This window comes from Columba livia, chromosome 5, assembly GCF_036013475.1.
Source record: "Columba livia isolate bColLiv1 breed racing homer chromosome 5, bColLiv1.pat.W.v2, whole genome shotgun sequence".
Lineage (NCBI taxonomy): Eukaryota > Metazoa > Chordata > Aves > Columbiformes > Columbidae > Columba > Columba livia.
In genome coordinates this window covers 42,843,012-42,858,688 of record NC_088606.1, presented here as the reverse complement: position 1 = coordinate 42,858,688, position 15,677 = coordinate 42,843,012, and the positions used below count along the sequence as shown (strand labels likewise).

At 44.0% G+C, this 15,677-nt stretch overlaps 1 protein-coding gene across 8 annotated transcripts in view; it reads left to right on the top strand.

Annotated features, from left to right (window-relative positions):
- The first annotated feature begins 3,203 nt into the window (after positions 1-3,203).
- The window catches only part of CKAP5 (cytoskeleton associated protein 5), a 54,652-nt gene continuing 42,178 nt past the window's right edge, over positions 3,204-15,677 (top strand). For 4 of the 8 annotated variants that reach the window (XM_065064732.1, XM_065064729.1, XM_065064728.1 and 1 more), the window contains exons 1-4: positions 3,204-3,330; positions 13,561-13,652; positions 14,168-14,358; positions 15,436-15,642. In XM_065064732.1, the coding sequence (XP_064920804.1) occupies positions 13,596-13,652; positions 14,168-14,358; positions 15,436-15,642 (455 nt within the window). In that variant the 5' untranslated portion in view covers positions 3,204-3,330; positions 13,561-13,595. Of the gene's footprint in view, positions 3,331-7,137; positions 7,226-13,557; positions 13,653-14,167; positions 14,359-15,435; positions 15,643-15,677 lie in introns of those variants that run through there. The other 4 variants (XM_065064727.1, XM_065064730.1, XM_065064733.1 and 1 more) reach the window with 4 other exon arrangements.

Below are 15,677 nucleotides of genomic sequence, written 5' to 3'. Positions count from 1 at the left end.
ATAATGAGGGAGCTGTAAGGGCCATTTTAATAGAGTTGTTTATCAAATAGAATTGCACTTGGAGCTCTTCTTTTACCACTAAATAGCTCTCCTTGCCAAGTCATTTTTTCCCATCAGCTGCAAGAGCCTCAGTTGTTCTCTGGTCTCCAAGGCCTTTGCCCTCTGGGGGGGATGTAATCCTACCCTTGCGTTTACACCCCAGCACCATCTGCAGCCGGGGCTTGCATGCTCCCACAGGCTGTTGCCACCTTTTCATATTCTCTTGACTTCTCTTGTCATCTCTTGTTTCAGAGGGAAAAAAGATAAAATATCTCTTGGTGCTTCTTCAAAAATGAGATTTACATTAACACCTCAAGTCATATGGTTACTATCATAGTAAAATATTAAGTGCTAAGCCACATACTCGGAAGCAGAACTTTCCAGTGAAGAATCCCTCATGGCAAATTCTGTAAGCTCTTTATCTCCTGGGAGGAGGTCAAGTACATTCCCACCTGTGGTGTAAAGAGAGCAAAGCATATGCTGGGGGAGTGGGGAGGATGCATCTCCTGTGTAATATTTTTCCAGCTGGTTAAAAAGAAAAAAAAAAAAAAATCCATCCTGCTCTGCTCTAACCTTGTTCATATACTAACAGTCCTGCTACCCCTGGAAAACACAATAGTTTCCAGTGGGTTGGCTGTATGTTTTACAGCAGAGGTAGCTTTGCAGAGAGGGGAAGGTCGCAGCACTGACCTGGCTACGTGGCTTGAAACTCTGACTGCACCATTGGGCTGACTGGTATATATTCCTGTGGAAAACGAACTTGGAGCTAAGGCTTGGACATTTCCCTGTGTTTATGTGGGACTCTTCCCTACTCACAAAAGGATTTTTTTTTAAATTAAATTTTTATTTAATTATTTATTTGACTCCAGCCTGGGAAGCATTGTGGTTTTTTGGGCAGATGCACTTCTGAATTGAGGTGTGGACTCGACAGAACTGAGAAGGGAGTGTGCATCACTGAGACAGACCTTGCCTGTTTAAGCTGCCTCATGCAGGGGCAACACCAGAGGGCTGAAGTGTAGGCAGAAGAACAGATTGGAACAGAAACCATGTGTAAGGGCTGGGGCGTCAGAGCTGGGAGTGAGTAAGTGGATAAGGGGAGGAAGGCTCTGACTTCTAGGAGAGCAGGGTTTCTTTGGGTTTGGAGGGGAGGGGGCTTCCCCAATAGCCTACATGAGTGTGCACCAGCATCCTGAGGTGCAATAGAGATGAAGGAAAACATCTGCCTGGGTATGTCACTTGAGGTTCAGTCAGCCTGTCAAAGTAATTGCTGTCTGAGTTGCAAGTGCAAAATGGAAAAGAAACCCCAGTCAGTCTTTACAACTACTCATGGTGCTTGTGATCTCCACATCAAGAAATATTCTCTGCAGCTTCTTAGGAGAGACCCTGCACACTCCAGCCTAACAACCATCTATAGCTGCTCTCTGCTTCGTTCCTCAAATGATTATGGCAAAGAGGAGCAGTAAAATTTCCTATGGCCTCTCCTCTACTAGTGAGGTGGGCAGAAATTAGTTTCTTTTTCCTAGAGACAGCTCCAGTGAGATGCTGCCTGGGGAGTGCATCTCGGTTCCCCATTTTGGGGAAGAACAGACCCTTGTTGCACTTAGGATGTTAAGAATGTAGAAGGGCCACTGGAGGATGATCTCTTGCGCACTGATTTACTATGTAAAAAGCAAACCTCTCTCCTGTCTGTCCTGAGCTAACGTCAGTGATTTCTGTGTGTTCCTGTGTAATGGTTTTAATGTTACTCACTGGAGACATTGGACTTTCTGGAGTTATTTAACCACTGTGTTCAGTATTTTAGGGGTTTATGATAATTTAATATAAATTTAGCTTTTCTTAACCACTCTGCCTGGCTTTTGTTTGTGAATCATACATGTTATTTGGACTCTCCTTTGAAAGAGGAGTTCCAAACTCATTTGCACAGAACCTCAACTTTGCTTCATTTAAGAGGAGCAAGAAGGTAGGAGTGGGTCTGGGTTCTTTTGATAATTTGATTGCAACACACACTCCTACCACTACAGCTTTGAATCAAGGCCCAGATATCCACACTCACACACTTGTGCAAATTCCTGCACACACATAATACCTCTCACCCTGCCCCCCACCTTGCTTCTTTTCTGTTTTGTTATCATTTTAACATGACAACTGCAGAAAAGGATGTTTGTCTTTTTGGTAAGTATTAGGACAGTACTGGTCTCCAGCCTCTGCCCAGTAGTAAATAAAGCTCTGAAGAAGAGCTGTTGTTCTGTCTGTAAGGGGTTTTGTTCAAGATTCTGTTGCATTTTTATAAGAGTTTAAATGGTGTGAAAGACCAAATAGTGAATGAAATATTCAGTAATAACTGACACTGCAGTACTAGTGCTAATCTCTTACCTCATTGTCTCCTTATGATGAAACAATTGCCAAAACCCTTTAAACCAGCTTTATTCCTGCTTCTGTCAAAACTGAAGCATAGTGCAAAAGTGGCTTCCCTGAGGTCACACAAAACTACAATCATTGAACTTGAGTAAAAAAGGCAATGCTGCTGCAGTGTTATGGGCAGAGGTGGCACTGTAAGATGAATTGCAGCTGTGTTGATGGCACACTTGTCATCTATTGTGATTACCCCCAAGAATTTTTCCTTTACTTCAGCTGAAGTGAAGAAACTGGAGGGATAACACACAGCTGCCACAACATACAGTTACTGCTTTGCAAACTCAGAGTAAAGATATTAAAGAAGAGAAGGCCCAACCTGCTCCTGGAAGCTGAACGCAGCCAGGAGCCCCTTTTCCTTCTTGTTCCTTTGCTCCCCTTGTCCTAACAAAACTACCATCAACTTCAGCTCAGAGCTACTTGAGCCCTTTGGGAAAAGGGGGCGGGTTCTGTGGCCCAGCACGGCTGCCTTAGGCCGGCGCCCCCCGCCCTCAGCGGGCCCGCGGGGGCTGCCGAGGGGTCCGAGTCTCCCCTCAGCACCGCGGTGCGGGCGGGCGCAGCGGCCTCCTTCCCTGTCGCGCTCCAGTGGTGCCCGAGCTGAGCGTGCCAGGCCGCAGGACCGGGCGGGCACCACCCCCGTGCCGGGGCGCTCTCCCCGCGGCGCCGGCAGCGCCCAGTAGCCGCCTCCGAGGGGCGCGGAGCACGCATAACTGCTGCCGGATTCAAACGGGCCAATAAAATCAGCGGGTGCGGGCGTGGGTGGGGCCGGCACCGGCCAATGGGCACTGAGGACACTGGGAGGTGCGGGCGGTGTTAGCGATTTCAAACCCTGCCGAGGAGCGGCCGGACACTCGCCGCGCCCGACCCGCCGGCTCCCAGGTGAGAGTCGCCGTCGTTCTCCCTTCCCCAGTGGGGACTTGGCCCTTTTCTCCATCCACCGCGGCTCCCCGGGCCCGCAGGAGGGCGGGGTGGGCCTTCCTCCGCCGCTGGGCCTGAGCCTCCCACGCCTTACCTGGGGAGCGGGCGGCGGCGCGGTCCCGAGCGGCGTTGACATGGCTCCACGGGAACAGCCGGGGTGCCCGGGCTTCGTCTGGAGCCGCTCTCGCGGCTGGGGGAGGCGCGCGCTGCGACCGCTACCAGCGGGAGGCTGCGGCCTGTGCGGCGGCCGCTCGCTGGGGCTGCCGCGGGGCGCGGGCGCGGGGCCGTAGGGTGCCGCGGCTCAGGCTGCTTTGCTGCAGTTGTCCCCGGCGTGTCATCACCGTGGGCCTGGGCGCGGTAGGGAGCTGCCGGCATCTTGCCTAGGCGGCGGCCGACAGCGTGGGCCGGAGGGGCTGGTGAAGGAGTCGGGATCGGCCCCTTCCCAATGCCCCTCGATGGAAATACAGGCCTGGCATCTGCTGTGCCTTGAGTGGGCGCTTCGGGAGGCTGCGTGCGGGGTTGGTTTCTTCTCTAAAATGACCTGGGGAAACGTTCCCTGAGGTCATTTCAATTTTTAAGTGAAAAGCATGAGCTCATCTCCGTTTCTACAGGTCTGTTGTTGGGCGCAAGTGTTAGTCTTGGATCTCCAGGGTCCCTAACCAGGAGGTGCTTCTTATTGAATCTTCTCTAGTGTATGGGACTACAGGAGTCTGGACAGAAATATGGGTCTCATGTACCCCCCCTTTGCCCCTTTATATTTTATTCTGTTTCTGAGTCAGAGTCTTGTGATTCTGGTAGCTTTCAGGTTGGCTTTTACAGGGTGTTTCTCCTGAAATTGGATCTCTGTCAGTGAGAGATCCAAAGTGGGGTACAGCAGAGGCTGAAGAATGAAACTTCTGTGCCACTTAAGCTGACCTTAGCCTTGTTCAAAAATAATTTAAAAAACAAATCACTAACTCATCTATTACAATTTTCTGATTTGTGTCCCGCATGTATCAGCTAATTATGCTGCAGTTTTCCTTTTTTTGCTGATTTATTTTTTTCATGTTTAGTGTTGCATCTTCCAGTGCTACTGCTAAACTGCAGTACTGTTAGAGTTGCCATCTGCAGATGAGAAAGGGTTGAGTAGTTGTCAGGATGTTTGACTACCAGCTATGGGAGACCTTCCCTATTTATTACTTATGTATCAGAGGAAGTATTGCTATACACTTTCAATGAACACATCTACTCGTTTGAAACTTCAAAGATGCATATTTCTAAATGCTAAAAGTCTCAAATAATGAAGCATTCTAAAAGGCTACTCATAAAAATCTGTTATTAAGACTTTGCAATAGGGCTAAGCCAGAAAGAAGAATGATTTGGTGCAAGTTGCCCTTACAGTTTTGACTCTTCAGCATCCAATAGCAGATCAGTTGATTGTGGAAAAATTAGAATTTGGTTTGACTTTCTTGCCCCAGCCAGGCCTGGCCTTTCTTCAAGCTTTGCTGTTTTGGTAGCTTTCCCTTGTGTAAAACTTATAGATACACTTTTTTTTTTTCTTCCCACCCCGTTTTCAAGACTTGCAATAGGGTTAAACTTTTTAAGCTACATCAAAAGGGTGATATATCAAAGCGGAATCAACAAAAAAAATGGCTTTCAAGTACAATGAACTGGTTCTAAACAGATTGTTGTAGATGTTTCGAAGGTAATTATCAAGAATACAGAGTTGGGAACATTGACTAGGGGACCTGCTGTGGAAAAATATATTTATGTGACACCTGCAGAGAAATAAATTAAACTTGGATTTCAGAAGCATGGGAAATTAGTCAGAGTGCTTTACTTCTGTACTGACGTGAGACTTCTCATTTGAGAGTCTAATATAAAAAATGAATGCGTTGTAATGGAACACGGTTGCTAATTCTAGTATGCATATGACTGGTATTTGGTGGGACTTAACCTCCACACTGGTTCTTGTCCTCTCCTTGATAAGGGCCAGCTGTGCAATCAGGGCCTGTGCTTCTGCAGCCCTGGCCTGCCACAGTGGAGCTGATCATATCGCACTCATGTCAATTAGAACAGTCAAGTCTTGTTTCCATTTCATAGTCAGCTCACAAAACCTGACTTACAGTGTAATGTTAAAAGTTGTTTCTCTCTGGTGCATCACAGTGTGTGTTAGGTGATAAATGTACAGCTCAAATTCACTTGGCATGTTCTAAGGTTTTTCAGTCAATTTTTTTTCTTGCTACCCCGATTGTGTCACCAGCAAACTGTGACACCTCCGTTTGCCTCTTTTTATAAATCTCTTCTGAACATCTTGAACAGTACATACAATTAGAAACTGCTCTGAATATTTTGTGAAGTAGACATAACTGTCTCTCAGTCTCAAGTGTCTAATTTGGAAGATATTGTTGTGTAGGATGTATGACTTGAAGGACCCTTGAGAGATGTAAATATTTGTAAACCTCCTAATTAGGGTTTTAAAAATCATGGTCAGTGATCATCTGGTTCCCTTTTCTTCCCCTTCCTATATCTCCTCTGTTCCATGGTATCAGGCAGATGCCCTTTTCTGGTTTTTTAGAAGAAATGTATAAACTTCTATTGCTTTTTTGTAAACTATTTAATGTAAATGGTTTGTGATGTTTCTGCCAGGCCATTTGCATCTGTAACAGAATGTTTGGTTTCAAGACATCATCATCTAAAACTAATATGGTAGTGTTGCTGCTGCTTTGTTGTAGACTGTTCCAGTGGTTCATCTTGTAGGGGTGGAGTTCTAAAGTGTGGCATGGGAAAGCCTCATGCCCTTGTGTTTAAATTAAGCATTGCCTTGAAGCGAGCAGTGTTGCTGTGGCTTGTTTGAATAAAGAGTCTCTCAACCTGAGCAACTGTGTTGTTTGGGATTGTCTCTATGACAGCTCCGTTGCTGCAAGTGTCAAACACTGAAAAGCAGAAGCTGTTGTGCATGTTTGTGCCTCCCTGTTGTAGTGGGGGAGGTTGAGATGGTTGAACAAGTAACTTGGATGATTATTCAGTGAGGAGCATGGCTGGCGCTGCAGTGTCCAGAAGAGGCTTCTTTCTTCAGCTAGCTGAAAAGATGTCTGAAGAAACACAGCCTTGCATCATATGGCTCAATGGTTTTCTCAGGAGGAAGCTATTGATGCCTGGTTTCCACCATACCAGCTTCTTCAACTGCCCTTGTCACTGTAGAAAAGGCATCTCAAAATGTCAGGCGATGTGCTGGAGAGATTGCTGATGAATCAGCTCCACCGGAGCACTGTCATTACACATCTCACAGCAGAACATGGAATGCTACGATAGTGCAGTGCCAGGCTATTTGTTCGTACCTCTTGTGGAAGGTACTGCGTTTCTCGTTCTTCGCAGCAGGCCTTGCAGTGCTCCGTTCTTCAGTTAGGGGTTGCTGGATGATGGTGGCCTGGCATAATATCTGCTCCATGCTCGAACAGCTCCCTCTGTCACCAGAATTATTGTTCTGACGGGAGGGGAGTTCAGGGCTGTGACTCATGAGAACAGCAGGCCTGGCGGGCCGTGCTGGTCACCGGCCGCCGCGCTGGGGAGCCGAGCCGCAGGGCAGGTACTGCAGCCGCCGGGAGGGCCGGGGAGAGCCCGCCACCGCCGGTGCGGGGGAGGGAAAGGGGGGTGTGACGTGCCAGGGACTGCCGTGGGGGCAACGCGGCGGGGCCGGTAGCCCCGGCACTGCCCTGCCCGCCTTTGTCTGGCCCCGGCGCGGGCCGGCTCCCCGCCCAGGTGCGGCCGCGGCGCCCCGAGCCCCGCCCGCCGGCGGGGAGGGGCCCGGCCCGGCGCAGCCCGCCCCGCGGCTCCCCGCCCGCTCTCGCCGCGGAGCCGGGCCGGAGCTGTCAGGGTGAGTGGCTGGCGAGGCCCGGCGGAGCCGCGCGGGCGGTGCGCGGCGGCAATGGCGGGGCCCGGCCCGGCCCGGCCCGGCCCTGGGGCGGCGGCGGGCAGAAACAATGCCGGGCGGGCGGCCTGCTCCGGTCCGCCGCTGCCCCGGGCCCCGGCCGCGGCCTGTGCCAGATACCCGCTGCCGCCGCGAAACAGGAAAGCTCTCTGGGCTGCAGCGTGCGGGGGAGGAGGAGAAGGGGGACAGCTGGGGCTGCGGGCGGGGAGCCAGTGCGGAGCGGCAGAAGTGGAGGGGAGCTCTGCTGGAAGGGGCTGGGGATGGCGAGGCCGCTGCTGGTCTGGGGGCGGGGAGGGAGCCAGGGCCGTCGCTGCTGTGTTGGAGGGGGCTTCGCTTGGAGGAGGAAGCTGGTGGTCATTCCTGGGGTGGGATATCTCTGCGGGAGCTTTCCTTCATTAGCAGTTCAGGCCGTTCTTTTAAAGAACATCACATGAGCCTTTCCGTGGGTGAGCTCTGTAAACACCTTGAGGGATGGGAGAGTTTGCAGCTCATAAGCACAGCCCCACTGGCATCTTTCACTCTAGCTGGCCACCCTCAGAATTGTCCCAGCACTCACAAACTTGCCGGTGGGTTGCCCTTTTCTCTCTTGCCCCTCTCTGCTCTGTAAGACTGGCTTCACGCCAGGCTTACCCATGCAGTAAGAAATAGCTTGTGCTCTTAGCAGTAGTGGAAGGTCAGTTTATTTTGCATTGTCTTTAGCTTTCAGGACGTTCTTTTCCATGCACAAGTTATTTTCAGAGACTATGTGCTGAAATATATTTTTCTGGAGAAATTAAGTATCTGTCTCCCTTACCAATAAGTTGCCATTTGTGCTATTAAGTTGTTCCTGAGCTGAGTTAGGGCGTATGAGTTGAAGCTGGCAAGAGAGAATTTAATGCTGTTTACTCTTTAATGCCATTTAATTGCTGCTGAAACAGTAGCTTCTCTTAGCTGCCATCTACTCAACAACCTGCAAAACAATTCCTTTTTAGCATGCATTTCTCCTATTTATTTTTTCTTTATTCTGAGGTCCTGCCTTCCTTTCATCAAGAGTCTGTGTATCTTGCATCTTTTAATTCATATTTTAATTGAAAATCCCAACTTCTAAAACTATAGGAAATTTTTATTGCTTATGCAGCAAATGGTCTTCTGAGTTTTTTTTAACCTCTTCTTTTGTCTGTCATCAAAAGGTATGTGGACTGAAGCTGGAAAGCACACTTACAGTCTGACTGAAAGTTCTTCTGACTCTTTGCTGCTTTTGCAGATATTTGTAGTTCAGGGTTGTTAGCTGGATTTCAATTTTCCTTTTGACTATGTAGAATTTACCGAAGCAGTTGCATTATTTCATTGACCGATTAAGCTATAGTCCTTGGATTTGTGTGCTCTTCAAATACTTAATACGTCCAGGTGTTGTTTAAAATAAAAATGTAACTTATGATTATTTGAATTTTTCAACTTTTTTTCTGAGCTACTGGGCTGCACTACTGAGGAGTTCTGTCTGCTGAGGAGTTCAGTTTCACTTGAAATGTAACATACAGATATACTCTTTCCAAGTACATTCCCTGCTGTATAGGAATATTTTGAACAGGTTTTTTTCCTTTAAAAAGGCCTGTTTTGCTTTCTCAGAACTTAATCTTTTGAGTAAAGTTTTTGAGAAGCTTTCAAAATATCAAAATGCTTGATGCTGTTCTGGTGCACAGTGATGTTCAATAGGTAGAAGTGAGTAGGAAGAAGTGGACAATCAGTCAACATCTGTTTAATATAAAATGGCTTTGTGGTTTGCCATTGCACACTTTATGTAGAAAATGCTCTGAAAGCTGAAATTTCACAACAAAATCAAGTGATAAATGATGTTTCAAAATAAAACACATTTAAAGCTGTTTGCAATGAAAGGATTTTATTTAGTAGTTCCCCATACTATGACACTGTAAGGTTGATGCTAATCAGCCCTCAAAAATTGTAGCAGAGACCTTTTATTTAGAAACTGAGCTGGAGCTGTTTAGAGCGGTGGGTGGTTAATCTGAATTTTCATGTATTGACACTTTCCCATAGTCTTTTAATGCCTTAATAAATTACCTTCATAAACTTACTTATATTTGGTGGAGAATTCTAACTTTTACGTTTGAGATTCTTGCATTTGTTCTGCCTAGTAAATATTTTCTGCTCTTGCTGCTTTCTCATGGTCTCCCTTTGAAAGGCATCCTATTCTTTCCTTGATGGTCTTCATTTGCTCACTGCTCCCTAATATAAGAACTTGTCCTGCCAAGAACTGTCAGGGGGGATTTGTTGTTCATCTCCATTGTAGATTTCTCAGCTGACTTGCTTTTGGAAATTTTGTATTGACTGTGTTAATACCAAACCTCTCTCACAAAACTTATTTTGGTGGTTCAGTGACTTCAGAGGCCTTTTTTCTGGATTTAAAAAAAAAAATATCGTTACTGAAAGACTCAAATCTGTTTGTTCTGAGTTGTGGTAACAAGAAAGCTATGTAGGTCAAACACTTCATTGCTGCAAATTCACTAGGAATAACATAATTTAGCTGCATTATTGTATAATGAGGCTACTTGGATGTTGAGAGGTAATGGCTGGAGGTTTACATGGTTTTGCAAAGCAGCTTTAAAATAAAGGGTTTTGTCAAATGTGTGATATTCTATGATCATGCAGAACCCAGTGACTTAATTGAAGGGAGAAACAAGAGTCTTTTATTCTAGTAAGTGCAAGATGTAGATAGTACAAGATCTTGGCATTAGGACAGGCATGAGCCATGATGAAGCTAGAAAGGAGGGATGTTTAAGAAGGAGCTTTCCCTCTGTGACCGTGGAATACTTTCTGATAAATTGTCTGTTCTAAGGGGATTTGTAAGTTATTGGGGGGATGGAGAAGTATAATTTTATTACTATTTTTAGATGCCAGATTCAGCACAGAAGGCAACTTAACCCATTTAATAATTGAAGTAACAGTTGTAGATGTTACAACTAAAAATAGTAGGGGAAGTGACTTGACCAAACTGAAAAAAAATGGGTGAGAAAATGCTCACTGTTTCATGGTCATCTGTCTCCCCTCCCTGTCTTGTCAGTCCCTCGGTTGAGTACATTATGATGTTGGGAAGGCAAGTCCTAGATCATTTTCTTCTAGTTTTTATAATGCTTCTTGAGGGTGTACAAGCAAGAGGTCACACTTTGTAGCAATAAATTGCTGGATGAGCGTAAGGGTTAAAATACTTGTAAATTGGTTTCAGCCTTGCAAGGGGCCAAGCCTTTTTAGTAGAGTTGCTCCTGGCTCTAGGGTTCGAACTGATTTTAGTATTGTAATATGGTAGTCAGTGTCCAACAATAAAGTTTTCATTGGTGGGACAGATTTCTGTAGAAAAATAAATATTTCTTTGTGTTGTTGAAGTAGGAAGTTCATGCTGCTGATGGTTTTCTAAATGACTGGGGTGTAGATGGGGGGGCTTGCCCTAGTACAGGTGCTAAAACTCTTATTCTGCTGTTTCTGCTGCTGGCAGATGTGTTAGTGCTTTATTTCGTATTGTGTTTTCTTTGTGAATAACTATTGTCCTTGTATTGGTTCCTTAAATTCTCTTCAACAAAATAATATAGACAGGCAATGGCTTGGTTACCTCCAAGTTTCTGGGTGAGATTCAGAACTACCTGATGTCCTTTTAAGTTCACTCTGCTTATCCTTGGCAAAGGCATATGTGAGTCTGGGAGAAGACTGCTCTATTTATGTCATCTGCATCTATTCTGGGGAAACACCCCATTATTTCTGTTGTGCATGTTAGGATGGAGGTGCTTGGCAGCAGAACTGAGTGCCAGAGGGAAGTCTGCTGTGACTGTGTTCTCATTAGGGCATTCCTGCATCCTTCACTAGGTGAGCTATTTGAAGTTTTTTATGTGAATGCAGTCTCATTCTAGCTTTTGGAGAGAAATCATCAGTCATAGAAGTAGAGTTTTAAGACCACCTCCATGTTTACCATGAGTGTCTTGCTTGGCGGAGGGGAGGGATGGTGGCTTTTTTTTTTCCTTTAGTTTTAAGGGTGTGTTTGCCTTTTTAAAATTGGTAAAATGCTTTGAATTTTAATGAGCAAATTGTTGATTTGTATTTAATTTTGAGCTCTCTTTCAGTAGGCTGAAGGAAGGGATAAGAGAACAAATGAGAGGTTTGGGCAGAGAAAAAGCAGTAGAGTTTCAGAAGGGTTTAAACACATGAAAGTGGAATCTGTTGCAAAAGGCTGATGGGGTTTCAATGCAAATAAAAAAATAGTAACTCACTTGCTCTGACTTATGATTTTTTTTGTTTTGGTAAGGCATGTCAAAGCTTGAATTTTCATTGTAACTTTTAAGTCAGGGTATTTTTTTCTTGTCAGTTCCTGACATAGAGGAGTGATGTGACTGGTACTTAACAGAGAGCTGTGTTGTTTTTTGTGTATTTGGTTTGGGTTTTGTTTTGTTGTTTTTTTTAATAAATTATACATTTTAAAACATAGTGTACCAGAATTAACTTTTCAATATCATGGGCTATAGGTAGCCTGACTTTTGTGTACTTCATTTCTTACATAATGAGCAGAGTGATCCCTTCATTCTCCATAGTCTATAGTTCTAGAGGTTGTCAGTCCTCATCTTTGGCCCTCCTAACAATTTTTTTTTTTTGTTACTGCAAAAGCAAACTTCTTAGTACCACTGTGCAACTGTGCTGATGTCAATAAAAGGGGTGCACATCACTGTTAGTGAGATGAGCAGGGCAAACCATAATAATGCTTGAATATGTTTGTTTATACGTGTAGTCAAATTCTGTCCTGACATTGATTTTCATTATATTGCCATTGGGCAAATGAGTAGGTTTATGCCATTTTAGGGAGACCAGTATTAACATCCATAGGAATTTATAAATATTCAAGGTAAGTTTCATGTAGTTTGGTGTGGGGGGTGTGTGTTGGTAGCTGGTGAGGATTTGGGGGGTTTGTTTTTCTCTTTTGGTAGGGTTGTTTTTTTGTTGTTTGTTGTTTTGTTTGTGTTTTGGTGTTGTTCTTTTTTATAAGTATCTTCTAACTTAATCCAGGAAGGAAAAAAAAATATTGTTTTTATTGTAGACTGTTGCTAGCTTAATTTTACTGTCAAGTTAGCTGTATGTTAGTGTTGTGTGGCTGACAGAAGGCTTTGAAGAACTTGCTTATATTAACTTAAACCAGTGAAATTACACTCCTACTGCCGGGAGTTAATTTTCTGCAGGGAACCTCTGTGCATTAGGTGAAATACTTTGTAGGTTAAGGTATCCAACTTTGCTGGTATAGACAGAATTTGCCTGAGGAATATTCTGCTAGTATGGTGCATTTATATGCCTGTAGTGATAAGTTGTTGTATATGCCGGCCAGTTTTTAGAGTTTTGGTCATCTTGATCTGTGCATTTGGACTTGTATGCTGGAAGGTGTTACTCCTCTGGTTTAGTTGTGTTTGTTTGTACAAATAATGTTGGGAGCCCTGTCATTACTGCTGCTGCTATTTTCATTTTGCTCATCTCCCTGCATCAGGCGTATTATCTCATTATTGTCTGAGCAGCCAGGTTAGTTGTACAGTATGTCTGAGATGAACATTGAGCCTGAGGTCTCATCTCTCATACCCTAATGGTCCTATCTTAATAACAAGGAAAGGGGGATGGGGAAAGGAGGAAAACACTTAGGAACTCAAATGAGTAAGGATTTCAGCCCTGCGTGTGGTAAGAAATTGATCTCTTGTTGGCAGTTGCTGATGCTGGCTACATTAGATTTAGGGCATAAAGTGGCCAGCTTGCAAAAATGGGTTCTGTTCCTCTCACAGTGCTGTTTGTATAGCTGTTAAAATGGCTGTCCTTACACTAGCACCTGATTATTTTTTGACACTGATTCATGGCACCAGTTGCTGGATGCATGTGTCAGTAGGAGTCAGTTTTCTAGTGTTGATGGGTACTCATTTTGTTTTAGTGCCTTAATCATAGTACATTCTTCCTCAAGCTTAGATGGGGTTATATTTTGTGTGCCTTCTTGGCCTACTAAAACTTTCAAAGATTGAGACTTCTAGGGTCTGAAATATTAGAAAGCTGTGCAATTAGTAATATTTAACGGCTTCTGGTAGCCTTCATGGGCCAGCAGAATAGTGGTCTAAGTAGTGCACATCTAAATATAGTTACAGACTTGGGAGAGTGGGTTGTGTGTTAGCGATAGATTTGCTACAGAACTGTCTTTGTTGTTTGTTTTTTAAGTAGAAGTATGTTGCAGGTAGCATCTCACATGTATTTTCTGATGTTCTGACTTGTCTATGTCTCCACAGGACTTAGTGTAATTATAGAGAGAACCTGAATTAAAATGGGGGACGACAGTGAATGGATGAAACTGCCCATTGACCAGAAATGCGAACACAAGGTAGGAAGTCTTGTCTTTGGGTTTGGCTTGCTGTATCTCTCCACTGTGGTGATTCTGTGGTACTCCTCTGTCAAAGCACACCATAGTTAGAGAACCCTGACAGCTGCACAGTGTGCATATAAAAGGTCTGAAATTGCATCAGTTCTATCTAACCTAGAGGCTGAATAACATTGATTAAGCAGAATTTAGTAGCATGATAATCTGTATGGCACAAGCTTGTGTGCTGAAAGATCAGTGCACTCATTCATGTGAAGAACTTACTCATCTGTAGCTGAAGCTATTGTTGGGCTCCCACCTACTCATCGGGTAGAGCTTATGAAGAACAGTGGGGAGGACTGGTGTCTCTCTATCCAGGTCATTCATGGTGGGAGAAGAGTAAGTATTTTGTCCTGTTGCATGTTATTTGTATAGTCATTGAAGAGAAGTCTTGTACACTTTCAACTATGAAGAATTTTGTGAAATTGGTGAGTTGATTGTACTAGCACAACATTTAAATGTCTGTTTTCTGCTTCCAGCTGTGGAAAGCCAGATTAAATGGTTATGAAGAAGCCCTGAAGCTCTTCCAGAAGTTAGATGATAAGAGTCCTGAATGGTCCAAGTATCTTGGATTGATAAAAAAATTCGTGACAGACTCCAATGCAGTAGCTCAGTTAAAAGGACTGGAAGCAGCACTCGCTTATGTTGAAAATGCTCATGTAGCTGGGAAGTAAGTGTCTTTCTCACTGTTAGTAGGTTGCTATGAAAATTTAATGTGTCTCTCTGTGAAAGGCTGTAGATAAGTTGTATGGTGGCCACTAACAATTCTGATCTTTAGTAGTAAAGGCGAAACTTGCTTTCTGAATTTGCCAAATGGTAGGTTTTCCTTGTAGGTGGCTTCTATGTGCATGCTAACTTGTCAGAAATTACTAACAGTGTTCAAAGAAACTATTAAATGCAGTAGTAAAGATTTTTGAAATGGTAAAGAAAGTGAATCAGTAATTTGATGGCATATGCACTGTCAACTGGAATAGGGATTCTTGTTTGAAACAGCTTGAACGTGCAGGGAGCCTTTCCTTCAAGGGAGATATTAGTGTAATTAATTCATTAAATAAAATGTAGGTGTTGCATCCAACTTAACCAATACAAATCTTCATACCTGCCAACTTCTTCACAGGATGTTTGTTAGTATTTTGCTGTTCTCTAGCCTGTGAAATACCCTGTACTCCTGAGGGTAAAGTAAAAACACCTAATGGGCCAGATCAGTGCTTTGATCCACTGACTTTGTGACCTGATGAATTAAAGTCTTATTTAAGGGAAGGGAAGAAAACAAACAAACTCAAGGTGCTTTTTTTTTAGGGAAAAAAAAAAAGACTAATAACCTTCAAAACCTGTTGATTTAAAAGAGTTATAAATGATTTAGTTGATTGGAAGCTTTGAAATAGAAATTAAATTATGTACTGAGATTGTTCACCAATACTGTGTGTTAGTTAACTAACATTTGTGGACCTTAACAAATGTGTATTAATGAATACACTTTTGAGAAACTGTCTGGTGTAGTCCAGTATTGGGAACAATTTAACTAGCAGTCAGTCTGCAGGGGTCATTTTGATTAAACTAGAGATTGAAGTCACCTCTTAAAAATGGTTGTTACCTTCAAAGTTAACTTAGAATTTAGTCCCTGTTATGTGAGACTTCGCTGAGTTTTCATCTGTTTTGGGTGTTGTGTGTGCTTTTGTCTGTGGATAATGGTATAGAACACCTAATTCATTAAATGTTCCAAAAGTAACACTCTCTCATCTTTCAGGACAACAGGAGAAGTAGCGTCTGGAGTTGTAAATAAGGTGTTCAATCAGCCGAAAGCCAGAGCAAAAGAGCTGGGTTTAGATATATGTCTAATGTATATAGAAATTGAGAAAGGGGAAGCAGTACAAGAAGAATTACTAAAGGGTCTGGACAACAAAAACCCAAAAATCATAGTAGCATGTATAGAGACTCTGAGGAAAGCACTAAGGTAAGTTTTTAGTTTGTGGTGGTTTTTGTTTTTAG